Genomic DNA, 19,414 nt, shown 5'->3' with positions numbered 1-19,414 from the left:
CTAGATTAGTTAAGACCTCTTAATTGCATACAACTAAGCACCTAATCTCCTAGGATGACCTCAAGGGACTTTTAATCCTAAGCAACTAATCCTCGCAACAATATCACAATCAAAGACTTAAACAAGCTCTCTACTCTCAATGAGTTTTCAATATCAATAATCATAAAAATCTGCCCAGGAAATGTTGAAGTCTACCACTTATACTAGGAAAATAAGAAAGACAAACTAGCTATTACAAGTATATCCTTAATGAAGTAAGGGTCTTGCTTTAACACAGTGGTCTTTCTTGGAAATGGAACTTGAAAAAGGCTTGCATTTAAATATTAGCCTCTTTGCATGCATAGCCCTCTTTGTCACTCTTTTCCATTTCATCCTCTCCAACACTTGAAATTCCCGAGAAGGCTCTAGAGTGTACTCAAGTACGTTTCTCTTCGTGAACAACTCTTGCAATGCTTGAAGCTCACGAGTTTGGCTCCTTGTGAAAAATCTTGATGCAACTTGAATTGTATCAGCGTGTTCGCACACTTCATCTCTATATTTGACAAAGTTGAGAGGTTGTTTTCACAGATCCTCGTCTCAAAGAAACATGAAAACGAGGCAAGCAACAGTAAAAGTAGAAATTTAAAAATGAGAAAATACAAGAGTAGTACTAATGAATGGAAATGAAATAAGACTACCTACTCTCTCTCTCTGTGGCTCACCGTCAGATGTGCAGTGCAGTTTACAGTAAGGAAAGACAAGAAAAAAGCAAAAGGCCTGAAAGTACAAGATAAAGAAAAACATGTTAGCGGTTGTTGCTCTCATTGAAGTTACACTCTCTCACACACACACACACACAGAGACAATATATAGAAGGCTTTTCTTCTCTATTTCTCAAACTCAAACATACCCTTACTACATTCTCTCTCTGTAGCGTGTATTTGTTAATATAGGCTATAGCTGCTTTCTTGGTTTCTTTCTGTCTTCTCATCATTTTCTAACTTCCTCTCCAATTGTGTGAGCTACCGTTTTTGTACCCACTAGCCAATTAAGAACACCCTTTTGACTGAGTTTTTTTCTTCAAGTAATATATATTGTATGGAAGGTGAGGATTGTTCTGTGAAAGTGGCAGTTCTTTCGGCCGCTTATTGGGGATGAGAAGCTTCAAAGTTGCAATGATTGTGTCTTTGTCACCCCTCCCAAGCCTCAGGTATACTTTTTCACCCATTGTTCACTCTATGGCTAGACAATTTAATACTTGTTCCTGCTCTCTCCTTCATTATTTTTAGCCTTTTCTTTCCAAATTGATGATTTCTTGGATCATATAATTATGCCTTTATGGATCACATTATGATATTAAAGGCCATGTTTTTCTGGCATCTGCATGTTCCAGTTTAATCGGTTGTGCTGATGTGAATCCGAGTCATACTGTGATAGCCTAGTGCTTTGCTTCTAAATGGGGAAGAATCAATCTATGTTTCTACTTAATTACAGATTGCTAATCCAATTTCTCTTTGATAGTAACAATTTCTTTAATTCCCTAAAGCTAAGTTATTAACCGATTGGTTGATCTGAATGTGACTCTGAACTGGAAAACCAGAGTACAATTCATAAGGCCGACAACAGGATCATGCATGTAGACTATTTGTATTTTGTGTCAGCATATCTTTTGTGTAATAGTAGCTAATTTCTTACCTTGCTGTTTATTCTGCCTAGATAGCGCACATGTTCCTCTACTTAATTGAGACCCTTGTGGTCCGGCCCTTCCCCTGCACTGGGCTGTCCACTACCTTCTCCGAGTCCTTTCCCTTTGAAGTCCGGGAGACTTTTTTGTTGAAAACTAGATAGTTGGGCAATCTTTCACCAGCACTTTGAATGTAGTAATTATGTTTTGGAGACGGCAAAGTGGATTTTCAATACGCCTACTAGAGTTCGGAGGCACTTCTGCAGTCTACATTTATTATTATTTACTCTTCACTAGCAAGTACAAGGCTCATTAGTTGCTTCGCAGGTCAAAATTGGGGCACATTCATTTACTTTTGATCATGTGTATGGGAATAGTGGTTCTCCTTCAGCTGCAATGTTTGAGGAGTGTGTGGCTCCTCTCATTGATGGTCTATTCCAAGGATATAATGCCACCGTCCTTGCTTATGGCCAGGTAAATGTTTATCATATAGTGTAAGTGTGTTTATGTGATAGTAGTTATTCTCCATTTTCAGCCATTTGTTTCCATGACCTTCCAATTTACATTTCAATGTAATGCAGACAGGTTCTGGGAAAACATACACCATGGGTACAGGTTTCAAAGATGGTTGCCAAACTGGACTCATTCCGCAAGTTATGGATACTTTATTCAACAAGATCGAGACCTTGAAACATCAGTCAGAATTCAAGTTGCATGTATCCTTCATTGAGATTCACCAACTCATTCCTTTCTTCTCTGTTTCTAGTTTCAAAAAATCCTTCTTCTCGTCATTTCCCTGAACATCTCGTCTCGGCTTTCTTTTCTTTGTCGAGGCTCTGAGCATTTCAGTTAAGAACAAGTATTTTACCAAACAAATGGCTCGTTATACCAAAACGTTCACTAATTCTAGTAGATAGCTTAATTGGGCCATAAGGTACAGGCTGTCTTTGGTTTTGTACATTAGAGATTATACTTAAGAATTAAATGATCGTGTAGGAAAGATGAGTGACTTTGACAGTGAGCATATCAACCTTCATTTTTCCTAATATTTATAGTAGCATGATGATGCAAAACAACATTTAGACCATATTTTAGTTACTTGTCCATGCTTTAGAAATAGAATGGTGAAATAATGGTGCAGAATTCTATCCAGGAACAACTGTTTCCATTAATATACATTTTTCCAACACGCCAAAGTAGGATGAGTCGGAATATTTGGTCTATCATTCTTATGTTAATTTTCTTGAGTTAATGCCGCATCATACATATTTCCTGTTCTGCAATTCTACTTTTGAATTGTGTGACCATCTCACCTACTGACAAAGAACCCTTTTATTTATTTTTTTGGCCTGATCTTTTTATTGGGCCAAGTACATGGAAATAATTTGTTTATAGGTGGAGGTGAGACTTGTATAGAGGACCTCTATCTTCTCTGATGTTATGTTGAATTGTGTGACCACCTCATCTAAAATCTAAAAGTTGTTAGACAGAGGACACCTTTATTTATTTATTTATTTTATGTACACAACACTCTTCACTTGGAAAGTTTGTAGACTGATCTAACTTTTCTTTGAGGTGCTGAAATTTCTCGAAACAGCTGTTGCTTTTGTAGAAACTTCGTTATGCATGTTTCTATGTGCTGATGCTGTTTACAAAGTTATTCTCTTATGCAGATACACAAAGAAGAAGTACAAGATTTGCTGGACCCCAATTGTACTAGCAAATCAGAGACAACAAATGGACAGACTGGAAAAGTAGCCATCCCTAGTAAACCACCAATTCAAATCCGCGAAACATCAAAGGGTGTCATTACATTAGCAGGATCAACTGAGCGCAGTGTAAAAACGCTAAAGGAAATGGCTCACTGCCTGGAACAAGGATCACTTAGTAGGGCCACTGGCAGTACAAACATGAATAACCAGTCAAGGTAGGAAGAATAGTTTTATTGTCTTGTTCCCTTGGTCTTCAAGCAAGAATGACTTTAGTTTATCCTATAATTTAATCCAATTTTCTTATCCTGGACCAATGTGATTCATTGATTACTACCACCAACAGACAGATATAGTATTCTGAGTAAGCAATAGTTTGACTTAAAACATTAAATCCGGGTTTTGTCGCTTGCATCTTACATATCATTCCTTAATCGATCCAGGGAATAATCTGAAGGACACATTCTCCCTGTTGAATTAGTTATGTAGAAAATGATATGAACTTTTTCATCCCTTTTCTCATTTTTTTCAGTCGGTCTCATGCCATCTTCACCATTACACTGGAGCAGATGCGCAAGCTCAATCTGATGGATTCTAATGATGGCCATAGCAATGAGTGCATGACTGAAGAATATCTTTGTGCCAAGTTGCATTTGGTGGATCTTGCTGGGTCAGAGCGGGCCAAAAGAACGGGATCAGATGGTCTCCGTTTTAAAGAAGGTTCTCATTATCATAGTTTTCTGTTAATGTGTTTGGAAATTCCTCATGTGTGACACAGTTATTTGGCGGATTTTCTATAACAGGAGTTCACATCAATAAAGGCCTTCTTGCACTTGGAAATGTTATTAGTGCACTAGGTGATGAGAAAAAGTGGAAAGAAGGCGTTCATGTTCCATATCGAGATAGTAAACTCACTCGGCTACTACAGGTTTGACATGGTTCCCCTTTTAAGTATATTCCAATGTTCTTTTTTATCAAATCGTAGAGGACCACTTATAACACTTATAAGAGATGGGAAAATCTTGTTTTTTTTCTTTGAGAATTCTGTAGTAGGTGCATCATACATCTTATCTCTAAAGACAGAAAGGCATCCAATAATCATTTTCTATGTCAAAACATAACTAAAATAAGGTAAAACAAGTGTTCTCTTCGTTTACTTGAAGAAAAAGTGTACTTCCTTTATGCATCTTGTCATGAAATGGTTTTAAACATTTGGGTCACCTTTCCACCATTTAGCATGGTACTGCTGATAATGCAATCTTGATAGTTAATGGTGTCAACTATATTTTCTATATCCAGCATAGGTCCAATTCTTCTCCTGCCTGTTACAGAGTTATTAGATTTTCAGATATTGGAATGTTGTTCTGAAATCCTTTATAGTCTTTCTTGAATACGTCCTTTCTTCCACTTTGTTTGGCACATTACTATTTAAGGAGCCAAAACTGTGTTATTTCTTTGACTAAGATTTTTCAATCATTATCTAATAGCTTTTAACTATAAATATTGTGATTTATAGTACTCGTTAGATTTATGTTGCGATTCCCAAATGGGAAAAGCCATGAAAATTAACTAAGGAAAATCAAGGAAAAGAAACAGAGAAAAAGAAAGGATAAAATTGATTTCTCATTCAACATTGTTCTTACAAAGCCTTGTTACAGAATATAAAGGAAAGCTAAGGACTACAATAGAAATGTTATTACCTCAGGGACTAATATGTAAATAAAAAAAGTTCCCAATTACCCCATTCACAACATTCCATCCCCCTTTTAAAAGAACCTTGACCTCAAGGTTGAAATGAAAAACTAGAAATGGTGCTCATGAAAACTGCGAGCTTGTGACTGAAATGCAGCAAACCGGTGGGCTTCTGTCTGCAGTGTAACCAAAGAGGAAATTCCATACATCTAAGTATGATTACGGCATCTTCAACTAGAACACCGCATAAGTTGTTCTCCCTCCAGGATCAAAGATGAAAATATTCCTCTCACCAGCTTTCTTGCCTAACACATAGGTGGTAGCTACATAAACTTCACCACTGAGATATATAGTTGAAGTGGAGATAAGTGCAACATATTTGGTCTCATGTAGCTTTTGAGCACACCCAACCCTAAGATTGGTACTAAAAACAATACAAAACATCTCAAATACCGCATAAAGTGACCAATCCAAAGTACCACCTCCAGGATCAAAAAACAAAATTGTCGTCTCCAATTTTTGTTCGAATTCATTAGTCAAGGAAGTAACAAACCTATGGTTTACTTCTGCACAACAGACCACTGCTAAGGAGCTAGCGTTCACTAGCGTTTTACCAATATCTTTGCAAGGAAAACCATATTGAATAGCATCAGTATTAGCTTCTTCCAACAATGTTATCTGCTGCTCACTTCTATGATGAATATGAGCAGTAAATACCCAGACAACTGCACTGCTACTCTCAGTGGACAATGCAATAACCAGCAGCAAAGAAATAGGTAGAAGCTGTATTTCAATCTCATTTAAGGTTGTCGTGCACTTTGTATCATTACAAACACACCTTGCACTATTGTATTATTGTTGGACCATTGCAACTTTGCAAATTGGCATAGGAGACTAGCTGCACCATTCAATCCATTCTGAATAATCCTTGAAAATTTAAACAAACTTGCCAATTTTCCCACTCTCTTCAACTTTAACACTGCACCATCGCAATTAAGAAGTATACTACTCACCACAACACCATAGCTATTCTCCTTTTCGATTACACACATCCTGACATGTCCATCTTGAAATATAATCAGAATCGCTAGCGACTCAAGCACCATCTCAAACTCATCACAATCAATATAGATAACATAAAAGGTAGAGAGCCACGCGAAATCACCATCGTTGAACTGATGAAAAAGTTCACTGTAAGTGTCATATCTGAGATCAAAGACCATCATTGTTTCATTAATTTTCTTTTGAGGACTATAAATCAATAGAGTTGCAACACCATTGTCATCTTTCAAATAACTGGATGAAGTGCTAATGAAACTAATGTTGCGACAATACAAGTCAGTTACCTTAATAGCAATACCAACTACCTTCTGGTCATCTTGACCATCAGTTTTGCCAACTACCTCCTTCAGTTTACACCAGAAATAAGACATTTTCTCGTTTAAACTTTCAGCGTTATCCTCAATAATCTGCCGTCCAACAAACACCTTCTTAATCCCATCAAAAGATTCTTTGAGTGTATGTTGATCCCCATCTGTCAATGATATCCCAAGTTCCCCTATAGAAGGACTCGGTTCAAGCAAAAGTCTCAGCTTAACAGTATCCCAAATGGCATGTGAAAAGAGATTTGCAGGTGCAAACACATGGTGATCACGAAATCTGAGCCTCTTCAAACTCTGCCCTGTATCAAACCAACTAAAGCCATGAATATAGTCTAAGGTAACCTCATATGATGCAGATTCAGCAAACACACTACCCCTAACAATCACTTGGTTGTCGCAATTACCAAAACAAGCCAAAGATGTGTTTGAAATCTCATTGCAAGCCATGAGAGAACTTTCCAATCCAAGCTCAACATCATCCATGTTAGATTCACTTTTCACCACTTATACCACTTTAGGTTGCATCTGCATTTCTATAGAAATTTTCATTACCCCTTGTAACTTTTCACCTCGAGCAATGTAGTTCAATGATGAAACATGATTTGGATCTCTCTGAAGAAATACGGAATCTCTAGTATCTACTACAATATTTTTGATATTAAAGACTGTGTCATGTGACAAATGAGCAAGAGCATTTTCATGTAGTGCAAGTGAATAAAACTCAGGATTAACTATATCCTTTCTCACAATCTTTTGAAGTTGACAACCAAAAATGATCACGTCATGCTTCATGAAACATCTTCCGAAGGTGCTGTGCATACAGTTGTTAACAACTGCGTTCGATAAACTCATTTTAGAAGGGACATGAACCAACTGTTGTCTTATTTGCTCAGTGTCAAGCAAATTGCCATTATACAAGCCAAAGTCACATTGTAGCCACCAGATGTTATCATTAATTATACGCGTCACTTCTTTCTTTCTCGGTTGTTCAAAAGTTACTCTCAGAGTATGATTGTTTTGAGTCTGAAGCTTATTTTTAGTGTCAGTCAGCACTAACAACTCCTGGTATCTAAGATAAGTGAAGAGCGACTGGTTATAAATGAATGGTTTAAGTGACTGAATTTCATTTCCTGGGGAGCTCTTGTCAAACACCTTGGCCACATAGCTTGAGTCTCCCGCTTGAGTGTCAGATTCCACCTCTGTCGTAATGACTTTTGTGAGGCCAGTTTCTCTAGGTTAAACCCCCATTAGAATAGGTAGATAAGGTTCTTCCGACTCATCCACACGTGCATAACTAATTTCATGATTAACCTCGACATGTTGGTAAGATACCTCCAACTCGTCCCCCCCATCTTCAAGCTCCATAGGCTCATCTCCTTCACTTTCATCCCATTGCATATCCGTCACATTAATTCCATATGACCGAAGACTTTGATCGAGCACTTGATATCCATTATCTTCTAATATCTCCTCTTCGGGTTTTCCAAATTCTTCAAACAAAATCTCATTAGTGATAATTTTTTTAGTCTCATTGGACACTTGACACTCTTGGCCGCTATTCATTAAGTCACCTCCATTGTTTGGGAACTCTTGAAAAATATCTACTGTTCTTTGAGAACATTTATCAAACAGGTGGTCCTCATAATGAGTAGCTTGTTCATTTACTTCATTCTCAATAACATCAGTTACCGGGACTGGAGGCAAGGTGACACTTTCTTTGGTATCACCGACGGCCAGATTCTCAACAAAAGGGTGACTAATTTGCTGCAAGTAAGGGACCTCTAATGTTTCTTTAGAAATAGTACAAGAAGAAACAGAATTTGCACTTACCCCTGAATTGTATGTATCCAGCTGATACCACTGACCAGTAGTGACATTAAACTTCCACCCTGGATAAAGATTATCCCAATATTGACAGCTACTGACAATTTCGTCACCTGTAATCGAGTTTGTGGTTGTCGAATACAGATTCTCTCGTTGCGGAATGATATCGATAAGCTGGCCACCAACAATTGTGTTTGTGGTAAATTCATAATTGTGACCCGGTATGTACGAGCTGAGTTCTCCATGTGCATATGCATCAACTGGGTTAATTGAAGCATTATTTGCTCGGCCGGCATGGAACCCACTCCCTTCCACATCTGTTGCATGTGGGTTAATGAAGCCTCTATGTGCATACAGATCTGACGGAATCTGCTGCTCCCTACTGCTTGTTTGAACGTCATATGGAATTGGTAAACCATGGATATAGACCTCGGGAATGGATGCAGTAGCTAAGCTTCGCGGTGAATGACAATAAAAGTGGTGGAGCATCGCTGTGGAATTGGGGCAGAGAAACGTTGGCTCTGATACCAATTGTTGTGATTCCCAAATGGGAAAAGCCATGAAAATTAACTAAGGAAACTCAAGGAAAAGAAACAGAGAAAGAGAAAAAGAAAGGATAAAATTGATTTCTCATTCAACATGGTTCTTACAAAGCCTTGGTACAAAATATAAAGGAAAGCTAAGGACTACAATAGAAATGTTATTACCTCAGGGACTATTATGTGAATAAAAAAAGTTCCCAATTACCCCATTCTCAACAATTTATTTAATAATTATGCACAATATTTAAAGTTGAAGTTGAAAAAGAACTTGAGGATTGAAGTTTAGAAAAAAGTTTGCAGGAAGAAATACGCCCAACAAATTCACACCGAAAATTAGAGGGTTGAACCTCGTCCCAATCCCACCATTCTTTCAGGGATGGAGGAAGGGATAAGTAAGATGACCAAATTTTGTCACAAGTCTTCTCAGTAAAGAGGACAAAAAAAAAAAAAAAAAAAAAAAATCAACACTTCCACGTTTAATTGGATAATATGCAAAACGTTGTGAACATGCTTTGGCATTATTATGCGGTCACCAAAGCTTAATTATTTTAGGATTTTCTTATAATCTTCATCTTCGGAATAATCGTATTTTATCATTTCTTCTTTGTTGATTCATTTCCGCTGTGTCCATTGAAGTTATTTGCTCATTTCATTCACTGAGAATTTTTGGCAATTGACAGGATTCACTTGGCAGTAACAGTCGTACTTTCATGATGGGTAATTCCTTTTTATCAACCCCTTTTTTGCATTTGATTAACTCATAGAGCATGCTCATGGACAATAATATATCTCACTTCAGTGAATTTTTCTAGATTTAGTTCTAGCCAATGAAAGCAATATGATATAGTTCCATTGACCTTTCAATGATAATATGACTGACTCTTATTACGTACTCTGGACCAGTGGCGGAGCCAGGATTTTCACTAATGAGGTTCAAAATATGAAAAAGTACACACACGAAGAATCCAAAGGGGGTTCAACGTCTACTATATATACATAAAAAATAATTTTAACCATATATAAACAGTGTAATTTTCTGCCGAAAGGGGTTCGGATACCCCCTTGACCCTTCCTCCCTTCGCCCCTGCTCTGGACCCACCATAAACTACACATTTTCAATGCTCATTACTGAAATTCCTTTTTTGTTTAATCATCCGATATCCGAAGTGCACTGGCTTGACTAATCCGGGTTCACGCCAGGTAGGCCCACTGAGGGGGTAAAACGTTCCCTACCAAGAAGTTCTCTGTTCTAGCATGATACCTCTAGCTAAGGGTGGAGGGATCCCAACCATCCCACCACACCCCTTGGTGGTGCTCATTACTGAACTCACAAGTGAACGCTTTGCCAAAATTGGTAATTTTTGCCAATATGTTGTCTACTGAATGTTGTTGCTGCTCTGAATGGTCAAGAATTTGATTTTCCCCTGTGAGTTGACTAGCAAGTTTGATACTGGGTTATGCTTTATATGCTGTACAGAATCTCTTGCTTGTTAAAAATACCCAGTACTGATCTTCTCTGCTCATAATTGTCAGCATAAATCCACTTTTTGTTTGTTTTTGTTCCTTTAACTAGTTATGATTAAAAAGTTAGTTGTTATGCATACATTAGGTCTCGTGTTTGTTAGCAGTCCTTTTATTCTGGTTAGAGACTTGTATTTCCGTGTAGCAATAATAGTAAGATTTTAGAAAACACCTTATTTGTCTTAGCAGACGAATTCTTTAGTATTGGAAAGAAAGATTCCTGAATAGAGCTGAAAGGAGATAGAGAACTTACATATTAAGCCCCAACAAATATGCGATTGAGGCGTATTTGTCAACAAGAAGAGATAAATTGGGTTGAGGCAAAGTTGATTCATTGTTAACCCTAACACTGAACACAATCCTTATGCTCAGTTTAATCTACGCTAAATCATGGTGGTGTTAACGTTTGGAATCTTTAGTAGTATGGGCTCATGGCTGCACACTGTTAACCAATTTTTGTCACTCGAGAGCTAAACCAGTGGCTCTTTCCATTGTGGAAGCAAACTGGTTGGATTAGTTCACCTTTGTTCCCTTTACTTTCTTCTGTGGCCAGAATGTTAGGTAGCTCCGTGGATGTTTAGGTTGAGGAAGTTGAAACCTTTTGTTTTGGGACTTCTTATGAGGTATTAATCGGATTATATAGTTGTTTGGGAGTCCTCAGAGGGTATGTTTATCTGGCACATTCTGGCATCACTTAATTTGAATTACTTGCGTCCTCTGAATTGTTTCGATCTCCGGTGAACATGTCATTTTTCTACCATTTAAAAGAGACACCAAGAAAAAAAACATTGTGGAAGTGGGCTGCTGAAGAAATCTATGACACTGTTATATATATTCATCTTGATTAATCAAAGTACTTACTGTTCTTATTTCTCTGCCTTTGAGATGTTGGTCTGTGCCGGCAAACGGACTCTTTGCAATTTACTTATCTTGTAGTTTACTTTTTTCCAGCATGCATTAGTCCTGCTGATATAAATGCTGAAGAAACTCTGAACACTCTTAAATATGCAAATCGTGCTCGGAATATTCAGAACAAGCCTGTAGTAAGTTTTGCAAACAAAGCTCTTCTTACAGTTGTCTTTCCATCATTCTGGACAAAGAAATCTTAAGTACCTCTCTTTGAACTTTCTAGATTAATAGAGCTCCCATGTCTAATGAGATGCTGAAGATGCGCCAACAACTAGAGTATTTGGAGGCAGAACTCTCTGCCCGTAGCGGAGGTGCTTCTTCTGCTGCAATACAGGTGTTTTTGTTGTTCTGTGGTTGTCCGTGACTTAGAATTCCTTTCACAACTTAAAATAGATCCTTGGATAGTGTTCATTCTTCAATGAATTACAATAGTGTAGATCCCAATCGAAACATTACGTGCAGGAACTTAAGGATAAGATTTCATGGCTTGAAGCTACTAATGAGGAGCTAAGTAGAGAACTGCATGAGTACCGCAGAAGAGGCTCAAGCGCTGAGCAATGTGGAACGGAAGTTAAAGTACGCATTCTACATTACTGGAGTCCAGTTTATGGAAAGAGGAATAGTGACACCGATTAGTGACATAACTAATTCTCCATCTCTATCTTCAGGTTAGTGGTGCCTTTCCAGTGAAAAGTGAAGGTCTTAAAAGGGGCTTGCAAAGCATGGAATCATCTGGTTATCCTGTGAAAGAAAATGGTATAATGACCTCAACTGTAACTAGGAATTATTTTTCAGGAAAGGAGAACTATTTCTCTATATGATTCAAAAGTTAAGGCCAAACTCTACAATTGGTTCAGTTTTTAGATTTGGACTAACTTTGACTGACAGGTGATCCAGGAGACATGGAAGAAGCAGCAGCAGCAAAAGAGTTGGAACATACTCTCCTGCAAGACTCCTGGGACAAAGAATTGAATGACTTGAATAGACTTGAATAGACGTTTAGAGCAGAAAGAGGTAACATAGACTCTTCAACCACATTTATACTAAACATATCAATGGTAGAGCAATATGTTCTACACACTAAGACAACTTGGTGCAATTTAAAGTTGTATGCTCTTGAACATGACAATCAGAGCAAAGTGCTAGCCTACCACCATATGATTTTCTTCTCAAATACAAGTGTTCATTAAAGAAATTCACTAAATGTCTGAAAAAATTGTCTTGTAACTAGCAGTAGTTGGAAGTTCAAGTTTGGTTCTTTAGTTTTTTCAACTTTTGACATGGAACAGGGCGGCGACAACCATATCCTTGGCTTCATCTTACAAATGCATATTTATTGAATTGGCATTATCAAACCTAGAGAACGTTCATAGTTCTGCCATTTTCTGTAGATAGCTGGACTTCCACACTGATGCATCCCATTTGTTTGTCGTTTGAGGTTTTAGAAGTACTAGTTTCGGTATGTCATATCATGTTATGAAATTGATTATATATGGAAATTGGATGTCAGAAATTGCTGTAGATTCTACATTTCTACTAGATGGTACCTTCTCTTATGGCTTCTAGCATTTCCTGTCTTTAATTTGGCGCAGATTGAGATGAAACTTTATGGATGTTTTGACACCATGGCTCTGAAGGAACATTTCGGAAAAAATATTATTGAACTTGAAGAGGAGAAAAGAGTTGTGCAGGTAATTGAAAAAGAAATTAAACAAAATGTAAATTTCAAATTTCTGCGTGGGCTGGAACCTAGGTTCCTCATTTGTTGATCCATTGATGCAGCAAGAGAGAGATCGATTATTAGCTGAGGTTGAAAATCATGCTGCTAATTCTGATGAACAGTCACAGAAATTGCAAGATATGCATTCCCAAAAACTAAAATCCCTTGAAGCACAGGTCTGCACATGTGCCATGTTCTTTGATGCAGTCATTTACTCGAGATTTAGAAAACTTTTAGTCTTCTGATGAGTTCCTGTCTTTGTAATATGTTAAATGTGTGTTCACCTACCAGATACAAGTTCTTAAGAAGCAACAAGAGAACCAGGTTCAGCTTTTACGCCAAAAACAGAAGAGTGATGAAGCAGGAAAACGCTTGCAAGATGAAATACATTCAATCAAGGCACAGAAGGTTGCATTACCCTTTGATTTCACCTTTAAGATTTTAGTCCTTCACACCACTTATATCCAAATTTTATTCTGTGTTTTTCTAGGTACAACTGCAGCAAAAAATTAAACAAGAGGCGGAACAATTTCGTCTATGGAAGGCATCTCGGGAAAAAGAACTGGTGCAGGTAGTTTGCTGCTGCTACTGCTTTCACTATCTATGTTTCACCTTATATTGTGGTTATCACCATTATTAGAAGGAATGATATTACTACTATTTCAGATTTATAAATGTATTTTGATAATTATCTTCTCCTAAATACATGATGTTAATGAGGAAAATGCAAGTTACTGTATTTGAAATCTTTGGGTTGTTGAAATGCAGTTAAGGAAGGAGGGGAGGAGGAATGAGTATGAGAGACATAAATTGCTTGCTTTGAATCAGCGCCAAAAGATGGTGAGCATTTTACTCTTTACTTTATGTTGTGTTTCATTGTTCTACAGAAGCTTCTTGGAGAGAAGTGGATGTTTGATTGTCTGCAGGATCTATGTTTTTACTTGTATGGCACAATTCAACTTCTACTTCACGAAATGGTTAATGTTTTCAATAACAACAACAACAACATACCCTCATTTTGAGTATCTTGATCACGACAGAAATTCTCTTTCTTGAGGATCTAGCTTAAACAAAATCCCGTTTTGCCCCTAGTCAGTCATCAAGCCATGTTAATATTTCATTTCAAAAGTTGACCAAATAGTGCTCCTGTTGCCCGTACTTTTTAGCTATTTGTCTTTTGGCAACTCTGGTCAAGCAGGTTTCATGGGGAAGAGGAGCAAATAGTGCCTTTTATGTCCATGTCTGTCATGGCTTGATGAGTTACTAGAAAACCATGGACATCTTTCTCCTCTAAGAGTTTTGTCTTTATCTTTAAATTCTCATTCTCTCAACTGTACTGAACTACCCACCCTGTCAAGAAATAGAAGTTAGGCAATGATCAGAGTCAATTTGTGCATTAATGACTTCTTGAATTTATGTCAGGTTTTGCAAAGAAAGACAGAGGAGGCTGCAATGGCAACCAGAAGATTGAAAGAATTGCTAGAAGAACGCAAATCTTCAGCTCGTGTAAACTCAGGTCTGCACTTAGATACGATGTCTTTGTTGTAAGTTACTGGTGTCTTTCTGTTACTATGAAGAGTGTATAAAGTATCAAGCACTTGGCTCTCGGAAAAGGTTCCATCTTCTAGGCAGCTTTATTTGAGAAGTATAGCTTAGTCTACTTACTAACATCTATTTAGAAAAAGAAAATTTAACAATATATCTAAAATGCAGCGACTGGCAAAGGGAATGGAACAAATGGACAGGTAATAATCTTTTTTGTCTTTTCTACTTTAATGAATTTTTGTTTCTTGACCTATTTTATCAATTCATTTCTTATTACATTCAGAGTAATGACAAATCATTGCAACGTTGGCTTGATCACGAGCTTGAGGTTATGGTGAATGTTCACGAAGTTCGGCATGAGTATGAGAGTCAAGTGTATGTAATTAAATTTTATCTGGCTTACATTAATCTACTTGTTTGCTGTTTACAGTTATATGATTAAGCTTTTTCTTGTTTTTATCTTTATTCAATTCCTTCACTCTATTCTAGACGAGCTGCATTGGCAGAAGAGCTAGCTGTTTTGAGACAAGTTAATGAATTTGCTTCAAAAGGACTGAGCTCTCCGAAGGGGAAAAATGGTCTTTCAAGGTACATATACTAAACTTGTAGTTCTCTTCAGCTGATAATGGATTCAGAAGTACTGATAAATGTACCCTATATGCATTAACTGCTTTGCATAAGAATATTTATTTTAAGGTCAGCTGGATTATCCAATTCCACTGTTATCTGTTCAGGGCACTGTCAATGTCACCAAATGCAAGACTGGAAAGAATTGTGTCTCTGGAGAATATGCTTAGCATGTCATCCAACTCTCTAGTTGCCATGGCTTCACAACTTTCGAAAGCAGAAGAACGAGATCGTTCCTTCAGTAATCGTGGATGTTGGAACCAGCTACAATCAATGGGGGATGCGAAAAATTTACTCCAATATATGTTCAGTTCTCTGGCAGATGCAAGGTAGTTTCCTGATGCATTTCCTATCATATAGTTTGAAATTTCTGCTATTTATCTCTTTATCACGTGACCTTCCTATTAACAAGCTATCTTATAGTGAATCAAGCCACATGCTGATTGGTGAGAGCATTGCCTCAAACATTACGAATTTGTTGGGCTGAAGCTTCATAAGAAGAAGAGCTAGGGAAAGGCAACACAGAAATTGAAAGACTAGTGTAATTAAAGTTATATGAAGCACTGCTGGAGATCTAATTTTGTGGTTTGAAGTGGGTTTGGAGTGTACTACTAAGGACCAATACTAAGAGTTGTAAGCCTAGAAGGATTTGCATCTAGGTGATCCAGGGAGGACAATGGCCATGAGACTGGATACTAAAGAGGATAGAAGTCCTTAAGTTTTGAACACCACGTCCAATCTTATGTTATGATTCTGTAAAATCCCCGTTATGCAGGTCAATATAATTGCGAAATCTGGCGTTTTAGAGAAAGAAATTACATACTAAGGAGGTTCCCTTAAGAAATTAATGCATAATATATGCCAGCCAACCATATCAATAATATTATATTTGTGATGACTGTTCACAGGTTAGAAGACTTCCAGAAACTGGACCTCCTATGTTCCTCTAGCTTTAACTTTGAAGAGAATCATGTAGAAAGGAATACCTCATTTACTTTGGCTTTGTCACAGCCTTTGGGAATTTCTTTGATTTAACTAACTTTTACGTATCCAGGTGCCAACATTGGGAAAAGGAGCTTGAGATCAAGGAAATGACAGAACTTGTTGGTCTACTGCGACAAAGTGAATTTAGGAGAAAGGAAGCCGGAAAGGAGCTGAAATTGAGAGAGAAGGCCGTTACAATATCATTAGCTTCATCAGCTTTGGTAGGGATTTACTTGCTTGCATTTTACATTCTTTTTCCAACCTCGTGCTTTTAGTTTTCTACTTCCTCTTTTAGAAGAAAAAAGGCATGTTCACCTGCTACGGTGGCTCAGTTGGTTGAGCATGGGGCTTTCATAATGGAGGTCTCAGGTTCGAAACCCCACCTTTTACGATAGCGGGGATTTGCCTTCCGAGTCGAGCTGCGTCGCACGGGGCTTGCCTAGTGTGGGTTACCTCTCCGTGTGGTTTGCGAGCTATTGCACAGGAGCTGGGTTTACCCTGTGCGCACCCGAAGGGTAGCGGCTGCTGGTTCCCATGTCATCAAAAAAAAAAAAAAATTTTACTGTCTTCAAAGATCTTTGTAAATGAAACTTTTCCTATGTATTATCTGGTTACTGAAACTGCCACTTGAGTAAATAAAGCTGTTAGATAAATCTAAATAGTCTTATCCTGGTCATACTTTTCTTCTCAGTTTTGCTTATTATTTCTTTTTTCTTGTGGTGAACACATGAAGTATCATTCTTTCTTTTTTACTGAAATGTTGAAATATGAAGCAGGCTAATCCCAAGAAACACTTTGTGGATGATACAAGTGGTCCTTTGTCTCCAACCCCTGTTCCGGCACAAAAACAGCTCAAATATTCGGCTGGAATTGCTACTGCTTCGGTCAGAGAGGCATTTACAGATCAAAAACTAAAGGTTTCTCTCGCCATCTCCTTTTCTTCTTTTGACAATTCCCTTTATCACTTAGTATTAGCATCAACCATGGCTGATCGTAAGCTCTTTTGATGAGTGCAGATGTTGTCAATGAAGAAGGCAACATTTGCCGGACAAGGTGGGAAACTGTGGAGATGGAAAAGAAGTCATCATCAGTGGCTACTACAGTTAAAATGGAAGCGGGAAAAACCTTGGAGACTTTCAGAATCAATTAGACACGACTATGAAATAATGATGAGGGCACGTCATCGTAAACGGGCTCTGCCAGATGTTATGCAGAAAAATGATCACTAACTTCGATGTGCAAAATGTATATTTCATTCTGATCTCTTTTGAGCCCAAAACATCGTACAGAAAGGGACTGGAAATAAGTGCAGGTAATGTTAATCTATTTTGAGTTAAATTATAGTGTAAACTCCATTCCACCTATCCACTGGGCTCTCAAGATAGTGACACAGTCTTTGCCGCCATAACTTTTACATATGAATACTTGTTTGAGCGATTTCGCAAAGTTGATATCATGGTGTTAAGAGCAGTTCATTGAGAAATATCTCAGACATAAAGTGTCTGACCTTTCGGCCACCCTTTTGCGTGATAGGAAGCAGATATTAAACAAATACAAAAAAATATTGAGTTTTATTAAGGTCAAAGGTAAGCAACAAAATTCAGGCAATTTTTGACCAAGTGAAATTTAAGAGAGAACAAGCCCTTGAATCTAAAGGGTCAAATTGCCTGCTCATAGAGACGGACATACTTCAAGAGATTCTATCATTTCATAATTATAGGCATTTACAATAGGGTATTCTATGTGCAGGGTGCAGTTCAAGTGCCAGTGTGGAAGTATTTTGTTTATGGTGTTTCTTCCAGGAAGTGGATTTCCTGATATTTGGTCATTATTCATCAGCGGCATCTTGTGAATACATGTTGATGCTACATACACGCGAGTGATCACAGAACAATATTTAGAAGGTGGATATCTGTAACTTGCTGACACGACATATCTCCAAACTTGTGCATATAACATTCATCTTGAGAGATATTTTCTGTCAGGTTACAGGAGCATGTGCAGACATCCGCTCAGTTCTTGTCTCTTTTTTTGGCAAATTTATGTAATGTATATCATATGTAAGCACAATATGATTTTGTTTAAAGTAATGAATCTATGGGTTATGGTCCTCTTTTTCATTTTACCCACAGTTGTACAATTGGTCTACGTATACTTGCTGACAGTTCTAAGAGAGTGAATATGTTATGTTACGCTGCACGCCCTACTTTTATCCTAATCAGTACCAGATTTTCGCCTATCGGATAGAACACATTACTCTACCTGTTACAGGCTAGCGTTTGTAGAATCGTAAAGAATAGTAAAGTAAAGAGACACAACAATTTTACGTTGAAACTACCCTGCTCATGTTTCCCAAACTTCACTACAATTGTGAGCCTATGCAAATTCAAGTTACAAACTCTGTAACCTAGGAACTAAACTCTCCTATCTCAACAATCTCCCTAGACTATTGAGCCCACTCCAAGTTATCCCAACTTGAAGTTAAATTTGACTAACGTTTATACCTATTGTAATTGTGTCACGACCCAATCCCGTAGGCCGTAACTAGTGTCCAGAAATTTGGACACTGAAGTACTCTCTTACCAAAATTAACCAAAAATCGACATACACGTAACTTATACATATACAAAGGTCGGACGTCGTCTCAGACATCGCATATAAACATAGATACCGCGCGAGAAGCCGGCAAGGCTATCATAAAAAACACGAACATTCCAAAATATATATATACGCACGCGAGCGGAAGTAAAGGGCGCAGCGAATGGGACGCCCGAACATAAAATCACGCAAACATGGTTTAACCCTCCCCTGAAACCCCCCGGGATATGTCTACGGACCTCTAAAAGGGAAAAAGAAATTGATGGGAGGGGCCCCCGGTCCACGAATAGACATATATAAGGAAAATGTACTACCAAAAAAAATGGGGCCCCCGAACAAAGGGGCAACTCGAAAGACGGGAATGGGGGTCCTAAGCCCAGCCCCGGGTCAAGAAACAATGCCTTTGGGGGGCATGAAACGCGACCCCGAAAAAAAGGGTTGGTCGGGAAAATTGCGGGGATATAAAAAACATGAATCCATTGGCCAAAGGGATAACCAAAATAAGATGTGGGAAAATGCATCAAAAGCCCAAAATCCGGGGGTTTTCCTTTGGGAAACCCCAAACAAGGATTTAATATCCCTTATACATAAAATATATATGTTGGGTTTCGGGACTGGTGGGGAAAATGGGCGCCACCCCCTCTTTGGGACCTAACATATCGTATAAAACGTCATACTCCACGGGAAAATAAAAATCA

At 38.0% G+C, this 19,414-nt stretch overlaps 1 protein-coding gene and 1 pseudogene across 1 annotated transcript; one reads left to right on the top strand and one right to left on the bottom strand.

Moving 5' to 3' along the window:
• Positions 1 to 686: 686 nt before the first annotated feature.
• Positions 687 to 18,300, top strand: LOC132042778 (kinesin-like protein KIN-4A; annotated as a pseudogene).
• On the bottom strand, positions 5,014 to 8,892 carry LOC132042775 (uncharacterized). The gene is made up of 2 exons (XM_059433292.1): positions 8,384 to 8,892; positions 5,014 to 6,745 (listed from the first exon to the last, which is right to left on the bottom strand). The coding sequence occupies exons 1-2, from the start codon at positions 8,829 to 8,831 to the stop codon at positions 5,865 to 5,867; spliced, it is 1,329 nt and encodes a 442-aa protein (XP_059289275.1). The 5' UTR covers positions 8,832 to 8,892; the 3' UTR covers positions 5,014 to 5,864.
• Positions 18,301 to 19,414: the final 1,114 nt, after the last annotated feature.

This window comes from Lycium ferocissimum, unplaced genomic scaffold (assembly GCF_029784015.1).
Source record: "Lycium ferocissimum isolate CSIRO_LF1 unplaced genomic scaffold, AGI_CSIRO_Lferr_CH_V1 ctg1784, whole genome shotgun sequence".
NCBI lineage: Eukaryota > Viridiplantae > Streptophyta > Magnoliopsida > Solanales > Solanaceae > Lycium > Lycium ferocissimum.
This window is presented reverse-complemented; position numbering and strand designations above follow the sequence as displayed.

Coding starts and splice junctions, on each gene's coding strand:
- LOC132042775 (XM_059433292.1), bottom strand. CDS start 8,831: ATGGCTTTTCCCATTTGGGAATCACAACAATTGGTATCAGAGCCAACG. Junction 6,746..8,383: donor AACCACAAACTCGATTACAG/GTGACGAAATTG, acceptor GGTTTGATACAG/GGCAGAGTTTGAAGAGGCTC.